This window comes from Cyphomyrmex costatus, unplaced genomic scaffold (assembly GCF_001594065.2).
Source record: "Cyphomyrmex costatus isolate MS0001 unplaced genomic scaffold, Ccosl1.0 scaffold101, whole genome shotgun sequence".
NCBI lineage: Eukaryota > Metazoa > Arthropoda > Insecta > Hymenoptera > Formicidae > Cyphomyrmex > Cyphomyrmex costatus.
The window spans coordinates 160658-180799 of NW_017274966.1; the positions used below are offsets into that span (position 1 = coordinate 160658).

General features: G+C 31.7%; 1 protein-coding gene across 7 annotated transcripts in view; it reads left to right on the top strand.

Moving 5' to 3' along the window:
• The window catches only part of AMPdeam (AMP deaminase), a 40299-nt gene that overhangs the window by 9011 nt on the left and 11146 nt on the right, over positions 1 to 20142 (top strand). For 4 of the 7 annotated variants that reach the window (XM_018538076.1, XM_018538068.1, XM_018538093.1 and 1 more), the window contains one exon: positions 12221 to 12398. In XM_018538076.1, coding sequence (XP_018393578.1) covers positions 12221 to 12398 — 178 coding nt within the window. Of the gene's footprint in view, positions 1 to 11513; positions 11624 to 12220; positions 12399 to 19034; positions 19571 to 20142 lie in introns of those variants that run through there. The other 3 variants (XM_018538085.1, XM_018538102.1, XM_018538110.1) reach the window with 2 other exon arrangements.

Genomic DNA, 20142 nt, shown 5'->3' on the forward strand with positions numbered 1-20142 from the left:
ACATTATAGAAATCATTAAGAAAATATTATCGATATAAAACAATGTGCTATCCGAGGAAACAAAATACAACCGAGAAATAGTCGAAGATACTGTTACGATATTTCTCCCTATAATTTACAGAAATTGTATGATTACAGTAAAACCGTATACCAATTATGAACTTATCTAAAACTCGCTCCAAATTCTACGATTCTGAAATCACTACAGTATATCCTGCATCTTTTGCGACCCGAGTGTTTACATGAGTATCAAAAATATTGACGCCGATTTATTTTCGTCTCACAGCGTGGTATTTTTGTCGCGAGAACCGGGTCCTACGTGCCAGAAGAGAACGGAAAGGTGTCGACGTTCTCGATTGAGAAAAGATTGGGACGTGGTACGCGCGGAGATCCACGGTAACCGTGCCAAGGAGGTGCGGTATTGATCTCTTCCGCGGCTACGTTTACTCTATGCCACTCGTCTTGGCTACTCGTGCTAGTCGCATCGCGCCGCGGCCGGCCGCCAGAAATTGAATCACGCAAATTCACGCGATTGCCGTAAATAGACGTAAATGTAGCGTTCGTTCTTCCGATGCTTCAAGGAAATTTCCGCAGCTTAGAGTCGGTTACATATTGCTGGTAATAGCTGTAATATGCTGAATATTCATGAAAGTTACACTTGTCGGGAAAAGAGAGAAAGAGATTCGCTTTCATTGAGATATAATGGTAATATATTATATTTTATTTTTTGTCGTTATATATCAAAATTATTTTTTTATAATTTGGTATTAACACACTGTTTTATCTTGCACTTGATATTTTTTATTACGAACTTCCAGAGAATTTTATTTTAGTAGAATTTTGATTCAGGAATTGAAATTAGAGAAAAATTAATTGCAGAAATATTTAAAATTACAAGTATTTTTAAATTTAAAAAAATGCTACAAAATAAAAATTTTTGGACAAAAAAATTGATTATAGATATAACTATTAATTGAAACATTCATAGATATGAAGAAACGTACATATTTGAACACATTTTTTATAAAAATTGTTACTATTGTGCATTAAATTTTCTTTTTTTTTGGCTTACATGCACATAAACACTAAATTTACGATTTTTATTTTATGCGACATTAGTTTCAAATTTGATGTCGCGGAATTCTTCATGAATCGTGATAAGTCTTTTAATGAAGCTTAAGTTTGTTTAAAAATAGTTTGTGATGTAATGCAGACACTTATTATAGAGTCGATTAAACACAATTTCGTGATAAGATTACCAGATAAACATTATCATGCTATAGCAAATCCGTTTTATAATGGAATAATAAATTTTACTATTTACTTAATCCGCTTTTAACGTTGCAAGTGAGTTTTATTTATTTTATAATCTATTATGCTATTTCATAGCATGATATAAATATAACAGCAAAATATCTACGGTATACGTATATATATATATATATAATATATTTTATATGTGCATATTAAAAATGTTTTAAATAGCTATCTTTTATGAGATTTGCAAAGTCGATTTAAATAATCAAAAAAGTAATATAATAATTTTTTATAATCTGATCGCGAGTTATTTAATTTTGAACTTATTTATTTATATGGGTAAATCTTTCTGGAAATAAAACGGAAAACACATTCGAATAAATATAAGATTTAACATTAAACATGAGCGTTGATAAGACGTTGATTATTTATCTGATATATTGTAAGACACAGGCGAATAACTACTTTTAAAAAATTTTTGTAATTTATCTTGATATCCATTTGCATAGAGAATATAGTTTTAAATTACCTACACTTTGAAGGTCTTCTCTGCGCCAAAAGTGACCCCTATTTCATTCAAAATGTACAGCTAACTCAAGATTTCATTCTGGACATTAAATGTCAAGGTCGAAAGATCCCAGCAGAGAGATCTCAATGTTTGGAAATGATTTATTGAAAAAAGCAGTACAAAAATAAATAAAAATATGCATACATGTGTGTAAGTACATAATATAAATATAGATAAATATGAATATATTAAATGAAATCATTCTTCAACGCACTCGATGTCGGTTAAATTAGGTGACACTTTTTTTAAATTAAAATTTTGAATAAGTATGTTTAATAAATGAATTTAAACTGATTAGCTTTTCTGAAGTTTAATTGATTAATTCTGTTTTTTTTTTATCAATTTCTTCATTTAACGCCAGAATAATTTGTAATATGTTTAGTTCGTAATTTCATTAATTTGTTCTGTTCTAATTTATGAAATTGATCAATTTGGTTTCAAGCAAAAGTTCAAACGTATATGTGTGAAGATATTTCGTTCCAGGAATGTAATATTCTCATGGTTCGTGGTTATCGGTGACACCGATTGGAGGGAATTCCTTGCGCGAATCGCGACAGTAAACACTAATTAGTTCAGCTGCTGCGTTCGCAGCACGTGAAAATCGTTCAGCATTACAAGAATGGCACCGTAATTAAATCAGTAAGATTGCATCACACGTTAAAGCAATTCACGAGTTTGCCATTTGTTAAAAAGGAAATAATGTGCATTACAATGCACTACAGTGAAAAATAATTAATATTTATTTATCGAAAAAATTGTGCTCATTTTTTATCGTGTCCCTGATTTTTACATTTAATAATTAATTTAACAATTAATAATTTAAATTTCGAAATACGTGTCAGGTTTTATTTGGACAGTACGAAGATTTACTGTCTTTGATATAACCACTTTATGTAATATAAATTGACATAAATATTGATTGTATTGTTAACTGATATTGATTGCCACTCTATCGTTTATTTATAAGAAATCTCTGATAGAGTTAATATCAGCTATTATATTTTTATAAGATTTAAAAAAAATGTCTAAGACTTATTTTTTTTATCGATTAATTCTTCTTGGCGAGGCATGAATTAAAACGTTAAATTGCCGATAACACCGCTTTATAACAGTGTTAGATTTATGTTTTAAGCGAATATCGAATACAAGACAAGGGGAAGATAAATGTGCAACGCTCGAGGCGCGGCGAGATGGAAAATATATACCTTATATTTATTAAAGCTCTCCTGGAGTTACAAAAGTGTTTTTTAAACGGTCGCGCATTATTTATGATCTGTATAATTGTTAACAATAGATGGCCTTTCATGTACGTCCCTTCAGTCGTTTTATCGTTTGTGTGTAATCTGTGCTTCGGGACACCTACGCAAATACGCATGTATAATATATAATGATCGTGTGTGTCGCACCGTGAGATGTGGGTCACAAGAATAAGCATATATATACATACTGATCATACCGAGCGTAATAGCGTCCGCGAATATATTATTATTGAAAATACCAGCGTGCGTACTTAACACACGTTTCGCTCGCTGTCGTGCGTTGCGAGGTGTTTGTGCCAAGTTTCCTTGGTATCTATGCGCGTGTAGCAAGTCATGAATAAGTCAGACATTAATACATCGATATTATGGGCAAGTGGCATGAATCCAGTTCCAAAAATCTCGCCGAGTTTCATGGCCTTACGTCCCCACGTGCCTATAAATTTGATCAAATTGCTGTACTTGAATGTTAGTTTTTTTTTTAATGTTGAATAGTACTTCAAAATCATACACTGAGGAAAAAAAAGTTGTTAACTGAACTAAATACGTTTAGTTGGTTATGATTTGTTTAGTCGAAATATTAATGTATTTGAGTCAAATATACATTTGTTTCACTTATTTCGACATGACATATCTTTGAATTAACAAATATTTCCTTGACAGCCATATTTAGTAGAGTCAACTAATATTTTTTTTAAATCAACTACTTTCTTTTCTCAGTGTAGTACCATCCAGAATGTTCCTCAAAAAGACTTTCCATAGATGCATATTTTCTGATGCATAAATCCCAAAGGGTTTAGTCTAGTCCGAGTATTGTATTTTCTTTTTGTTAAAATGTACACACAGAAAAATATACCTACGTATGTACTGTATATTAAGAGACATATAGTAGTGTCTCGGATATCAAGAGCACGTTATATCTTTTTTATATAAATATGTTTATGTGAAATTGTATAGGTATTGATGTTATGTGATGATGTGACTCCCGACTTTAAATATTACTTATTTCAAATATTTCAAAAGTTTATTCGCAAATTCATAAGTTTACCACAGGCGATGAATGTATTTAAAATATATTCTGAATTCTCCAGTAAGTTGAATATTTCAATGAAGACTATTGAATTAAAATAAATTTGATTTGCTCGTTATGAAGTCGCTGGTAAAATTTTATAATATTCTTCAAAGGAAAATAAATTTTTGTTTTAAGTATATAACGAGTTTTTCTCTAAAATTTATAATAAATATATTTTGAGAATATTATCAAGAAAATTCTTTATTAATAATTGTTACTTAAAAGAAAAGTAACTAGATATATAATCACTAATTTCTCAGCAGTAAGAAAAAGAATAATTTTGAAAATAAGATAAAAAAATCACATTTCTAATATAAAAATATTCTTCAGAGGAAAATAAACTTTTTTTTAGTACATGAATTTCTCTCTACAGTTAATATTTAATAATTCGTTTATATAATAATTAGTTAAAAATTGATGTTACATGTTTTATAATATTCTTTGTTAAAAATGTTTTCTCGTCCTATTTCTAATGGTTTTGCTTTTACTGCTAAGAAAAGTAATTACTCAGTTTTTATCTTGTTTCTTTTCAATAACGATTTATCTTTAACAAAGAATTTACTTGATAATATATATATTCTTAAAGTGTACTTATTACAAAGGACCCCGCACGTTTCATATGAAAAAATTATCCTGGTCAAATTGCTCCATTTTGAGATATGTTGTACTTGTTATGATTTTATCTAATGTAGCAATGGGGAGACAGTGTCTCCCCATTGCTACGTTAGATAAAATCATTGCATAAAAAGATATAGTGCTTTGAATTCTCAGAATTTGAGTGCTGTCATACCACCTTAAGATAACTTAATGCTTTCTTTTATGTGTAATAGGTATAATAGATATACAACGTTTGTCGTGAGTCTCCTCGCCTCTCACGTTCGACCTACTTATCTATATCGTCCTATTCTTGATCATTCCTATCAACATTCCTAATTCAATTTAAAACTACTCGGATGTTTCACATTAAGCTGATGTCGTGTATAGTCTAAAAACCATATAATCGTTATATAAATGCAACATCCCAAGTTTTTGCACCAGTCTTACATGTGCAATAATTATCGGTTTACGTCTTACATTCTGATGAGTTACACTAAAATTGAGTTTTAAGAGTAATATATTCTATATGTATACACGTATGTGTGTGTATGCGCGAGAAATTACCATACATTCAAGAATACATTGCGTATGTATACCTCCTTCTCCTCAGTCCTGTAGCTCGTAACCGATCATGATGACTTCTCTCATATGCCTGCGGTGCGCACACTGGTTGTACACAGTCATATGGAATCTACAGTTTTTTTAACGTTGATTCCGAACAATGAACATTTTTGTTAGTGTTCTCTTGTGTATATCGCTATTACACATAAAAGAAAGCATCACGTTATCTTAAGGAGGTATGGCGGCACTCAAAGCCTGTGATTTCAAAGCGCTATCTTTTTTCTATTGATTTTATGTGAATATTGCAATGGAGACATTGTTTAGAATCACAAGAAGTAAAACATATCTCAAAACGGAACAATTTGACTCAGGTCATTTTTTTATATGAAACGTGCGGGGTCTTTTGTAATAAGTATACTTTAAGAATATATATATTATCAAGTAAATTTTTTGTTAAAGATAAAACTTTGTTAAAGATAAATCGTTATTGAAAAGAAAAAAGATAAACTGAGTAATCACTTTTCTTAGCAGGAAAAGCAAAACTATTAGAAATAGAGAACGAGAAAACATTCTTAACAAAGAATTTTATAAAAAATGTAACATCAATTTTTTAACTAATTATTATATAAACGAATTATTAAATATTAACTGTAGAGAGAAACTGATTTTTTGCCAATCGATTTTACGGGAAAGGTGACAAAAAACACCACCTACACAACTTTTTCCAATTGTTATTTTTTTGCTTGAAATTATTTCATAATTTTTATAATATTTATTATATTTTTGTTATAAAGGGATGAACGATTTACAAAAAGTTGTACTTGTTCCTTTTGTTAATTTTCCCATATGACCGATTAAAACAATTAGTTTTCTTTTATAGTCAGTATTGAATAATTCATTTTTATTTATAGCATTTAGTTGTAAAATTAATTTTTTAATTATGCTTTTAATATCAGAAATATTTTTATTTTCCAATTTTATTTCCAATTGTTTCTTTTTACTATAACATTGCCATAAGCTTTAATGTTTCAAACTGTTTATATCGAATATATATATATATATATATATATATATATATATACATAAATTAATACCAAATTTAAATACTAAAGATCCAGCTTGCTTGACCGTTTAAGGCTTCCATTGCTGGATATTCACAGCACGGTTTTAAAAGATACTTCGTTTACTACTCTTTATGTTGTTCTGTATTTTATATACGAGCGCATAGTCTTATTAAATAATTATAGTCTTAATAACGAGCTAATTCGTATCGCGTGCACGAGCGGCTCCGCACGCGTGTGCGTCGCGCGTGGCGCGAGCCTACGTAGCAGTATGTATACACGCGGATTCCTCGATGCGGTTCCGCCGCCAAGATATTATCAAGTATTCCCTCCCTTCTCACCCTGACATAGTCAGTGCATTCGACACTCGCGGACCAGTCAGTATATGGTCAGTGCCCCCCGACGCGTCGTCGACTAAACACACGCAGTAAAGTTTTCTCTCTCTTTCGAGGGAGAGAGTAAGAGTTCTCGAGAGCGAACTCGCATCACGCGTCGTGCTCCGTTTTCCCGTGGAGCGAAGTTGTTATAAACTTCTCGGTGACAGATAAAACATCATACGAATTGAGTGACCCTCGAGAATCTCACGGATTGCACCTCGCAAGTTTGTGTGTTATTCAGAGAAATGTTAAATTTACGTTGCATCGATCGTGCGATTTGTCCAATTCTTGGTATTACTGGTACTTGGTATCTGGAATTTACAGTTAAAATAAATCGTTATATGCTTTTGAGAATTCTCTATTATTGTTAGTTGATCTCGGAATTCGAAATGTTTGAGACATTCTTTACTTCTTAAGTAATCTTGACTAATATTTAGTAATAGTAAGTTAGAAATGCTATGATAATAAGGAATGTTTGAATATTTTACCGATTAGTACACTGAAAAGGAAACATTAAATTTTAACAAATATCTGTTTGAATAGTTCTAAATAAATATTTACTAAATATAAACGTATATTTATTTGATATGAAATTATTAATTTAATTAATATTGTATTAAAAATAAATATTTACTGTAAGTAAATGCTTACTTAGCACTATTTAAAGAAATATGTGCTAAAATTTTATAATTTTTTTCTGTTGTTTCTGTATTATTTTGACAAAAATAATATGATTTTTGATAAAAAATTAAGTATTATGTATCAAACGAAAATATCTTTACTGTTCGGACGCCAACTATACTAATATAAAAGAAGGGACCCTAGAATGAAATATTCGACATTATTTTCACAAATAAAATCCTATTATAAAAAAATTATCATTTATTGCGCACAATCTATATATGCGTACATTATATAAAATAATCTTCCTTTTAGAATTTTAATTTACAGTCAAAACATTTTTAAATATGACACGGTCGATGGTCTCTTTCGACAATTCACAAAAAAAAAAGAATTATTATAGCTGTAAAAAATAATGCTGTTTGCTTCTACGTTATGGAGCAGCTCGTATATCACAGAGCAAGAAGATCCAGTTGACCAGAGTTGGCATTAATCGATGTCGATGTAACACGCTCCTGAAATGTGTCGATCGCTCATGAAAGTCACTCGCCAAGTAAACATCTCACATTGCGACAAGAACGTTCATTTACGCGATAATAAATATGCGGCCCTTTCGCTTTTTCGATACTGCGTTGATAAGATGTATCACTATGGTTCAACTAATTATCATTTGCGTCAGAACGGTAGTCTTATTATCAATATCGTTGTAAATAAACAGCGTAGATACACTTGACTCGCTGAGACGAGCAATCAATTTATAACATTCCGTGCGAGATTTAATTCGAGTGTCGTTTTCTCTCGGAGCTTCAATACCGCGAATATCGACTTTGATAACGCAAAGCGAATAGGGTATAAAAGAATTATAGAGATATTTATAGACATTAATTCTGTCGGTATAAATCGGATAATTCTTTTATTATTCTCAAACACTCGGATATGTTATTCTAGCATCTGCAGTTATTTAAAGACCTATCGCAGATATAGGTTGCCGACATGATTCATAATATATCTTGCGAAGGGGAATATAATTCTACATAACGTATTCCCTTGTTTTATAAGTCACTCGAATCACTTACGCAGGTGTTCGTAACGCTTTTTTGTCTTTTTATCCAGATATTGATATAAATTTAATAACTGCGAATTGAAGTGTGCCAGCTTTTATATTTATTTTGTTTTATAAAATATTTTCGAACCATTCGTATGCAGCGTTCCAGGAATACACTTGACTGAAAATGTAAATTGTTTTTTCGATCTAGATTCGTTGATAAATTAAAATATACATTTTTTTCGCTACGCAGAAATGGTCTGAAAATAACATCTTCTTAATTAGCAAACGGCAATATGCGTTTATCTCGCACGCGGTTCAAATGAAATTCTGCGTGCAGAAGCTACACGTGAAAAAATCCGGGATATGAAAAGAAATCCGTATAACGGTTTTATAAATCCAAGAACAAATTGCACGTTTATCAAAAGGATTCTACGCTGCGAGTAATTTCCGTTTTTCGTGAAATCTTAACTCATACATGAACAAGTGGACTTGTTAAGCGCATGAATCACCATTTGAAAACGCTGGAAAACGGTGGTTTCTGAGTACCGACCTTGTGGGAAAGCGATCTGGGAATATTTCTTCGGGTCAACTATTTATAGTTTAAGCCAACGTTTTCATCTCCGCCATCGTTGATGCTCGGACGAAAGGCTTGTTGACATCGTGCCGTGAATTTTTGCTGCCGACAGTTTGCTATTGATTCACGTTGGAATGTTTGAGCCTGTCATTTTATTTTGTAAATCTATTTTTAAGACAGAGCTACAAATCTTTTTTTAGGACAGAGATTTTTAGGTGTTAATTGTGATTGTTAAGCTATAAATAATCGTAGTTTTTACTTGCATATAAAGCGTATAAATGTACGTATAAACGTTATTGTTAAATCTATAATAACATTATTATTAAAATATTAATAGTGTAACAAGTCTAATATCAAAATTAGTGCAATTTTTACGAAAAAAGAAATTTGAAAATTACTGAAAAGAATGAAAAACAAAATAACATCACACCATGGAATGTAAAAGAAAGTATAGTTAACTTGTTATCTACATAATCCACCTACATAGTTTACAAGAATAGCGTCCAATTTCATGCCAATTGTGTCAACTTCATGCAAATTAGACGCAGAGAAATCGTGTACAGGCGTAATCTAATTATCTCCCACGCAACCTCAATTCATGTTCTCAGGCGTAAATGTAGTACTGTTTATTGTACATGGATTATAAAATCTGTGAGATTTGCAACGAATTCGTCATAACAGTTTTTTGTCTGTCGTTTTAGAATCCATATAGGTTCCAGTTACCCTCGCGGCGAACACGCAGCAGCGTCAAAGACGAGAACAATCGTTGGTTTGACGAACGAAAACAACGGTACTCGTCATCGCACACCGCGTTACATTCTATTAATAACTCGGTACCGCGGCTCTTTGTAAATTTGTCGAGGGTCGCGGCGAGCTCATTGATTCATTGGTCATATCGTGGGAGAATGATATGTCTCTCGCGGAAGTGCCATCATTGTTAGACTACTGACCCTCTCTAGAATGAGAGTGTCAAAATAGTATTCGATTAGAATTAACCGGCATCAATCATGCAATTGATCGAAAAGAATTATTTATGGCAATTTATGACACAGTTTGACGAAAGAAATTTTTTTTTTCAAAATATCACAGTACATATTCCGAAAAGTTTTTCACATTGAACACGATATCGTTGACCGAATTTAGCACTCACTAGCGGATCAAAAGAAGAGAGAGGAAGGGGCATGACTCTTTTTTTTCAAAAATATTGGTGTAAAGTGTTACATATTTTTTAAATATTTCCTAAATGCTTAATGAGACAATTTTGATTTCAAAAATATTTTTTAATTAAAAAAATTTGTATAGATAATTAATAATTAAATACATATAGATTCCATTATATTATTTTTTTCTTGCTAATATACATATAATTTTAAATAAAACGTTTTATAAATTGTACATTTAAATGATACTTTCAATGTAACACATCACTAATAATTCAAATATTCTACTTTTCACGCATACATATTTGGCATAAAAAAAAATTTCGCTTGCGACACGCCAATGCCCTCACCTCTTGAAAAATTTCTGAATCCACCAATGGTAGATTTTTAATAAATAATGAAATAGAAAAAAAATGACATTTTTATTATATTCAATACTTTTTATGGCAAAACAAAAACTGGTTTTTATATAAAGTCCATCGAAAATCTAAACACACACACACAATTCAAGAGTTTTTAAATGAATTTTAGTTTATGATCATATGACTTATTTTTATTAATTCTGGTTGTTTAAATTTTAAATCGGTGTGTAATTATTCAAATAGTCAACATAACTTAATGATATAATAAGTCATACGATGAATTAAAATTTATTCGAAAATTTTTTAATTATATTTTTAGATACCTTTATAGTAGATTTTATTATTTAGAAATAAATTTTACCATAAAAAGTGTTAAAAATAATAAAAATTTTTTGCCTATTTAATCTCAATTTATTTAAGATTCTGATGTGCTACACAAATTCAATGGCATTGTTGATTCAGCACGAAAAAATTTTTAGGATATGTATTATGGCATCCGAGAGAAAATTTGATGATGTATTTTATATAATTCTTCACCAACAATTATTAACTATTTGTATTTTGAAATCATGATCAATCGCTAATTGCTTGTTCCATTTAAATTCTGTGAACTGGCAGTTACTAATTACAGCAGTAACTTATTAATTGCATTTATAACTAGTTGACGGTCAGGCGCTGCTTCATATTTGTAGATGTTTGATGATGAATTGTTACTTTTTGAGATTCTAATATGAAAACTTGTATTTTCGGTCAACTAAGGCAAATCTATTTGTCAGATTAAATTAAATTAGTTTGAGTTTCTTATGTAATTAATTATCATAATTAATAAACATTATAATATTATCTTAAGTTTCTTATCTACGTATAATATCTTCAAGCGAGTTCAAAACGATCGATCATTTCGAGTATTTTGAATGACGGAATCGCATAAATACAGATATAACGTAAAACTGAAAAATGATTGCAGGAACGTTAACAGTTCATATTGACGAAAACGATTGATATTTTCGAAATGGGAAATGAGAATGAAATTCTTGCCGTGTACAAGCACAATTCTGTTACCGAGTGGTTGCAGAAAACGGGACAAGCCACGGACTATGTAAATAATGGTAAATCGATAATTATGAATTTCAGTCTTCCTCCAATTTTAATCGCTATTTATTTTATATTCTTTATCTTGAAACGAAAAAGTGTTTAAAGATAAAAAAATATAAAATACATGAGAATTTCATAATATTTATGTATAATAAATCTTTATGTTTGTATAAATTGTAGTACAGTAAGATGTTCAAGAAATCATCAAATTCTATCACATTTTAATATCACTTATAACAATACGTGCTTTTCTAACTAAACACACGTATGCTTTTCACATGTTATTTTTTTTAATTAAGATCATAATATATTTATATTTGTATATGCAAATTTTGGAGTGTATGAAGAGGAGTATGTGATAAAAAAGCAATAAAGTATGTTGAAGTACAATAATATTGTTAACATCAAAATAAAATAATTAAAAATTTCTTACATTTAACTAAAAATAAATGTGTGTTATTGATTTGGTTCAGAATTTTGTGTTTTTAAATTTTTATAGTAGGGAAGATATTTTCAATAAACTGTAACAGGTTATCCTGGGTAAACAGATTATGCAGATTATTCTTTATTAGCGAATCTCATTTGAACAAAATTTTTTATTTCTGCTGCAGGTAGTGAAAGTCCAGTTTTTGGCATCGAGGGTGCTGCTAACGCTGCAGGCACCAGCAGTAGCTTGAGGCTTGCATCTCACGAGTTGCCAAATGAGATTTCGGCACCTTATGAAGTACCTCAATTCCCGATCGAACAGATCGAGAAGAAGCTTTTGATCCAACGACAATTGACCGTCAAGTGAGCATTAATTCTGATTGCATGTATTTTTACAGCGCTTTTTGGTTTATGCAATTCAAATCGGTTTAAGTAAAGACTCTTATTATGAAATTATTTATAATTTTATATTTATAATCTGATATATGTAAAATATTTTAGTTTCTTAAATTTTATATTTTAATTTGTAAATAATTCCGATTTAAATACATTCTGATCGAAATATATTCTCGCGAAAATTGATGCCAGCTAGAACCAAACCGATCCGAATAATATAAATCGAAAAAAAGTTATTAATTATATAATATTGACGCGAAAGAGTTGTTGTATTTATTATATGTATAAGTTGAAAAAATATTAATTATTTTTGCGAGAAGTCATTATGCCCTAAAGACCAGATTTGCTGTTTTTCCACAAGTTTTATATTGAATGAAGTTTGAAGTTTTTTTGAAAAGGGCATTGAACAATTTGTCTCTGAGATGAAAAGAAAAGTATTTTAGTATATTTTCCTTTTTATTTAGAGAGAAATTGTGCAATGGCCTTTTCAAAAATCTTCAAACTTTATTTAATATAAAGTTTGTTCGGGGAAAACAACATATATTTTACATCAATCTGATAGGTCAATTCCTAACGTGTAGAATTTGTGTTAAAATTATATTTCAAATAGATGGATTGATTTCAATTAGGTTAGATAATTTCATGTTAGTAAGTTTAAATAATTATCTTAGATAATTATTTCGCATTGAAAGAAGTTAATTTCAAGGGATAGAACGACACCGATAAGCAGGTGGCTATAAAGCTGAGATCGCGATATATTTACGACTGTACGGAAGGTACTAAAATATTATCGTTATACCGAAGGGTATAAAGTACTTGGCTGTATGTACGAAGTAATACACGTACGCGATCGAGTATCTAGTAAAACCAAGTGTTATAGATCACTATACAGGGTGTTAATAATGTGGGTATTTAAGATTCAGACATTTTGAATTAAAATTTGGTGAAAACCGATAGGAATATAAACTGAAATTTTTTAGAATAGTAATTTTAAGGATATTTGGAAAAATTACCTCATCCAAAAGGTTAGGATACGTTTAAAAAAATATTGTGCTTAAACGATGTAAACATTTTGTTTTCAAAATGACATAGCATGTCTAAATGTCGCGTGGAATCGATCATATCGAGTAATGTTATCATAATCCGTTCGGAGGTTTTTACAGAAATTAAGAAACGCATAGACGACTGCTTATTTTTTGCACAGCACTGAGATCGATTTTTAAACGTGAGAATATTTCTACCGAGAATATTCAGAATTATCCTGCTTCTCTGTTGAAGGAATATCAATTACTCTTTAATTCTTATTTAAGTTTTTAGCGGGAATTTAGTGACAATAAGGGAGAAAAATTAATTTATTTGTCAGAAAATCCGAGACATTCAAGGAATACTTTGATTATATTTGTGTGATATAAATTATTGTAAATAGTTAATATGATTATCAGGGATGCTGTGCTTATTGTAGTTATAGGCCGATATTTATAGTCCTATATATAGGTTCTTATATTTAAGACCGAGTGAAGCCTTAAATAAAGCCTTAAATGTCATGAATCAATCACAGGGCAATATTCATATAGTTAAGTCTTATATTTGGGATCGTCTCAAGATGCTAATATGGATTTTTGATTGATTTGTGATATTTTAAGACTGTACTTAGATCAGTCTTTTAAATATAAGAATATTGATTGTAAATACCGGCCACAGAGCTGTATTAGCATCTTAAAGAGTTACTTAAGACAGTCTTGAAATAAAAAGACAGACTGTGAATACTGGCTATAGTATCGATAATTGGACGTTGATACGACGCTTAGGGATAGCTGTTCCACTTCCTGTGTCATGGCATAATAATGAGAAAATGTTTTATATACGATGTTTTATGTATACTAATAGAGAATGCCAACTCGGCAATGTTCGCCAGGTTTGCGTCCGCGCGAACCAGTTCGGAATTATTATCGTCGTTAGATAATTTTACCAGTACCGTGATGTATTATGTAGATCCGAGTGAAGGATATAAACGGATAGATAGAGACTGGTAGGTCACGCCGCCCACGTCTTGACTGGAACGGCCAAGGCAGACATTTTGCGAATTTTGCGCGAGAAATGTCGCATTTGCTATTCAGTGAGACGGTTCTGCGCTCCTTCGAGTTCCTACGTCTTTTGAATTGCTTTGTACATTTTCGAAAATGTTTACTTTTAGTAACAACAATCGACTATTTTATTTATATTGTATCTATATGTATAGAATTTGTGTTATACCTTTAGAGAAACTTATTACTGAGAATTACTACAAAAACTATAATAATGAAATATTAATATTATTTCAGTATTGTTTCGGCGCAGTATTGAAAGAAATCACACTGGCTGGATTTCTAATTTGATAATATTGTGGAAATATGAGAATTATTATATATAGGATCTTTTATGGAGTTTTAATACTGGAAAATAATAATTAATTATTTATTTTGAATATGGAAAACACTAGTAATTAGTGCTTTACATACTCAAAATAATTAATCGATGCCTTACAGTATTAAATTTCTGTAAGGATATAGAGAATTCTAAATTTAGATACATTATATGTTAGCAGCAGCACTGCTGGTGCGTTACCGATTATATATTCATACATTTTGTGCTTATCTGTCTGTATAATATGTACGATAGTTTGATTAAAATACATAATTAAGTTCGAAATACAATATTTGAGTATAAAATTTTAATTTAATTAATTAAACGGTATTATTGGCAAAATTTATTTATGGATTAAAATTTAATTATAAATTTATAAAAATGAGAGGAACTGTGTAACATATATTATTTATATTATTTTTCATAAATCTCTTTCTCTCTCTCTCTCTCTCTCTCGACTTGCTTTTTATTTATTTATAACTACTTGCTGTGCAACAATTTTTAAAGTACTCTCATCTCATTATTTTTTTTCTCGCATTTCCTCATGTTTCTAGAGCAACTTTACCTAGTTTAAGTTTTTCATTTTTTTTTATCTTATATTTTTATATTCTTTCACTTTGGCACTTCAGTTCACTTTGTGAACCTGGTTTTATGCGCTTTATTCTTTTTTATTTGTTAATTAACTATGTATTTATTTTTGCCAAAGCGCTTAAGAGGATTTTCCAAAGTGCTCAATAAATGATAATTTTTCTTTTTCCCTCTCTCTCTCTCTCTCTCTCTCTCTCTCTCTCTCTCTCTCTTTTTCTGTCTCTTTCTCTCGACTGATCGTCGTATTTTAAATTACAGTATCAATTGTTTAGTAAAAACTATATGAAGAACGAGCAGTGAAATATTTTCGCATTTCGGTGCGCTTGTCTTAGCGCTGAGACCCTGTCTCCGCAGATTTGACTGAGTATACACTATTATTTATAAATATGGCACATATGATTGCAAATACATTTATATTTATATACTTACAGCGTATAAGTATTGGGAAAAAAGAGCGCATTCGCGCGTTATTTAGATCGACTACGCAATCTTTGTTTACCAATTGCACGAAAACTGCGGATTACCTTGAGACGGCCGTTGATCACCGATAAAATCGTCGTCGTCGTCGACGTGAACGGAATTCTCGTCGTCGCAGCCAATAAAGCTGCGATCAATAATTCAACGCGGGACGTATGCCTGTTTGGCCTCGAGATGCTTAATGTAACACGATAATTCAATTCGAAATGTATGTCATAATCGTTAATGCTTATTTAAAAATAGAAGTATCCCAGTAGGTAAAGGTTTGACGAAAAAGATTGATCCGCGAGCTGTGAAAAGAACTGATAAAATCTCAAACAACACAAATAGCTTACTGAGAGATGAGACGCGCTTTTGGAATTGTCAAACACAGACCTTGTTGCGACTCTGTATAACGATCTATGCTTTAAAAATCGATTGTAACTGATCTCCGTCGTAAAACAAAAGCCTACTAAGCTTATTCAAGGTAGTTTCTTCCCATTCATATTTCTATGTGTTGTTTTTAACTAGAAGTACTCACTTCAACGGTATTGAAGCGAAAAGCGATATTGTAACGGTGATAATATTATATTTTGAGAGAAATAACAACAATAAATAACACAATAGATAAACTACTGGAGGGCCTAAGTAGTATAATTAAGTAAACGATAATTAATACGCGCCCGTATCACGCTACTCTTTAAATTCTTTAGAATTGAATCTCACTCTACACGGTGAAAATTGGGCCCGTCTTGAAACAGAGTGGTTCAGTTTTTAATTTTTAAGGCCCGGTTCCGCAAATGTAAAAGATTAGCTTTAATCTCGTTTCAACTTACTCCTCATCTTGTTCCAATTTTAAATTTAGAAAAAGATGAGGAGAGTAAGATTAACTTCAATCTTAGTTCAACGTAGTTTTCGTCTTTTTTCCAATTTTAAAATTGGAAAGAGATGAAGAGTAAGTTGAGAACCGAGATTAAAGTTAATCTTACATATACCGGTACCGGGCCTTAGAGTGAGCTTTCACTCTTCAGAGTGACAAGTCACTCCAAAAATTTTAAGGGGTATATTTTAAATATTTTAATGACCCTATCTTCAGTGACGCACTTAGCCTGGACAAAGGAAACGAAGTACAATGTAGGGAAGTTACGTCATGTAAGCGGAAACGATGTATCGGTCGTTTTTACATGCAATTGGAGACCGCTGCAAAACGCGCGGAGGGACGCGGCTCGATCTAAGCGCGGGGATGGGTCGAAGGGGTTGCCCGCGATCAACCGCCCTCCACGGCCACCCGCTCAGTGCTCGTGCGACCGTCGTTGATATCGGACGTACACCCGGCGGAGTACGCGACTTCCGGCACGGTCAAAAGAGTTGCATGCGTGCGGAAAAGGTTTTAGATATACCGTTCGCACGAGGTTCGTGTGCCGCGCGCCGTGCTTCGTATCGAAACCGGTATTAATAACCGGTGATCCGAGATACGAGGAAAATGGACCTTACGCTAAGCCGTCATCGTTATGATTATAGAGATTATTTCAAATCACCGGGATCCGACGTAAACGGCAATCGAGTTCGATCGCGGCGTGCAGTGTCTAATATTCTAACGTATATATATATAGCTATGGTCCTCATAGAAAATTAGCGTCACGTAACGGAAAACCCGCGAAGATGATCTAATTGTTAATTATTATTTTTTAAATACAAAAAATATCCTTTATAATTCGACAATTATCGACAATGTCTGTTGATAATTACATTGATCGCTTCGTTGGTTTATTAAAAACAAACATTTACCTGATACGAGTATAATGAACTCTTCTCAGATTACATTAAATCGCGCTTTACCTTGATTTGGGAATTACATATTTTGATTTATCGATCCCCTCAACACGCGATGTAATTACATTACTGAAGCTTGAAAGCGTTCTCGTATTGCTGCAATGGCAGCAACACGCGTTCGATCCACGTAATTGGTATAGCGTGAGAGATGTAGCGAGCTAAGAAGTCTCGCGTTTAAAACGTGATATAATCAGACTGCAGCAACACTAATCCTTACGCGAACGACACTGTGGACGAGATCGTCCGATGCTGGCGAGTGAGTTAATTGAAGAGAAGGACGCTTCTTGCTTGCGCTTAAACACCGCATCAACAGCATCGATGACGCAGAAACGTGCAATACGCGATTCGAAGATCTTCCGAGAATTTGGTTCAAATTTAGAATCTTTCTTTTTATAATCCGTGAGATTTGTTAATTTAACTGATTTCCGCTTACTTGCGCGTTGCCCTTATAATTCACGAATTTAAACGTAGAGAACTAGGATGATTAGCAAGGAATACAAAAAGAGATTCAAAAAGAAGGAAATTTAAAGAATCTCTGGTAATACGAATAAATTTCTTTTACGATATTTATTCGAACATGTCGTGCATGAATTAATAACATTTGCTATTTTGGCAGTTTTGTCACTCTAAAAAATATCAATACGGATGTAATACCGCATGCGTCTATTTGTATTACAATAATTCTCGTGTAGGTGTTAACATTAACACGATGTGAATTTGTTATTATAGATTTTATATCAATTGATATTTTTAGAGTGTTTCTATAAAGTTTTTAACTAGCGTTTAGTGAGATTTATTACGTATATGGAAGATACAGAGGTGTGATAAACGCGTTTACCGCAGCACTGTATAGTACACTGCTATTACATCGTGAAATTTTGTTACATCTTTCGCCACATCCCACAATTATTTGTCAACTAAACTAATAGAATGTAAAATGGAAATATACAAATGAAAAATATAATGGAAAAAAAAGAATATTTATGTATATAAGTATATATAAATAAAATAGCAGTAATGTTAATGATAGAAAAATTATATATTTTTACATAATAGAAATATACAAAATGCTTCTACCTATTTCTTCGTGTGTGTGTGTGTGTGTGTGTGTGTGTGTGTGTGTGTGTGTGTGTGTATGTATGTGTATATAAATTATTTTTATTTATACGAGTATATCGGAAAAAATTTTATATTATTTTCCGTTTTTCTCTATAATTTAATTTGATTTTGTATTTTCTGAAATTCTTCGCGTATTTTCATTTCACGCAGAATATTTTTTGTGAGAAAAGCATGTAATTTTCCGTGAAATAATTATGGAATATTCAGCAATGAAGCCGATGGAACGATTTCGTTCATTTGACAGAACACAGCAGGGTGGTGAAATATATGCATGAGATTGTGGAAAGAACTGGAAAAGGATCACGCTGCTCCCACTGTATCTTGTCAGCTTCCATAAAGAGAACTTATCGGGTGTTCCGCCCGACTAACCATGAAAGATCGCAAAGATTTCCGGCCGGGTTACCGAAGATCAGGCGACACGATTGATCTACGATTGTGATCGAGGAAAAACGAACGTGATTTGTCGATTGCTACACGGGACTGTTACAAGACTGAAAATCTGTCTTCCGTGATAGGTTCTCATGTATCGTATCCGTGAAAACTCGTGGGGGAGCGTCAAATGAGCGTGGAGAAAAGCGCGGCACGAATTGGCGTCGCGTTATTCGACTCGCGCTTTCGCATCGCGATTTATTCCGCGCGTAAGAGCGATCGATCTCCAGCAAGTGGTATCAATCGCGTAACATGTTCGCTGACGCGAACGAGTCGAAACGATGGACGAGGGATAATAGGATTCTCCTGAGGTAATTTGTACTTTGATATTATAAGAGCAGAATGGCGAATTATACCTATAATTCTTGTGAACGTAACTCGAATATACAATTTGGTTGCTAACTTTATTGATTATCGATTTGATCTATCGCTCTTATTTTAGTGCGCTGTAAATTACTACTATAATATATAAAAATGCTTAACACACATTATAAACTTAATCCGGTGGCATGGGCGTAGTCATTGTGTTTAGAAGGGGGCCAATTAGAATTGAGACTTTTGTTATTTATGTAATTATTAGTTTACAATTTTATGAAAAAAGAAAGTAAATTAAATTTACTTTCTTAAATTATTAAATTAATAAATTAAATATGTGTGACTCTTTCGGGGAAGGAGAGTAATCAAGTTGTATTATTGGATCCTTTTATTTTATATTATAATATTTTTAATTAATTACTAGAAGTAAAAATTATACATATTTAATTTAGTAATTTGCTTAATTTTTTTTACAAAATAGTAAACTGACTTTTCGAATTAGAAAAACTTACATTTATAACAATAACCGTCTTGGATTTCCAGAAAATTGTTTTAGAATTTCCATCTT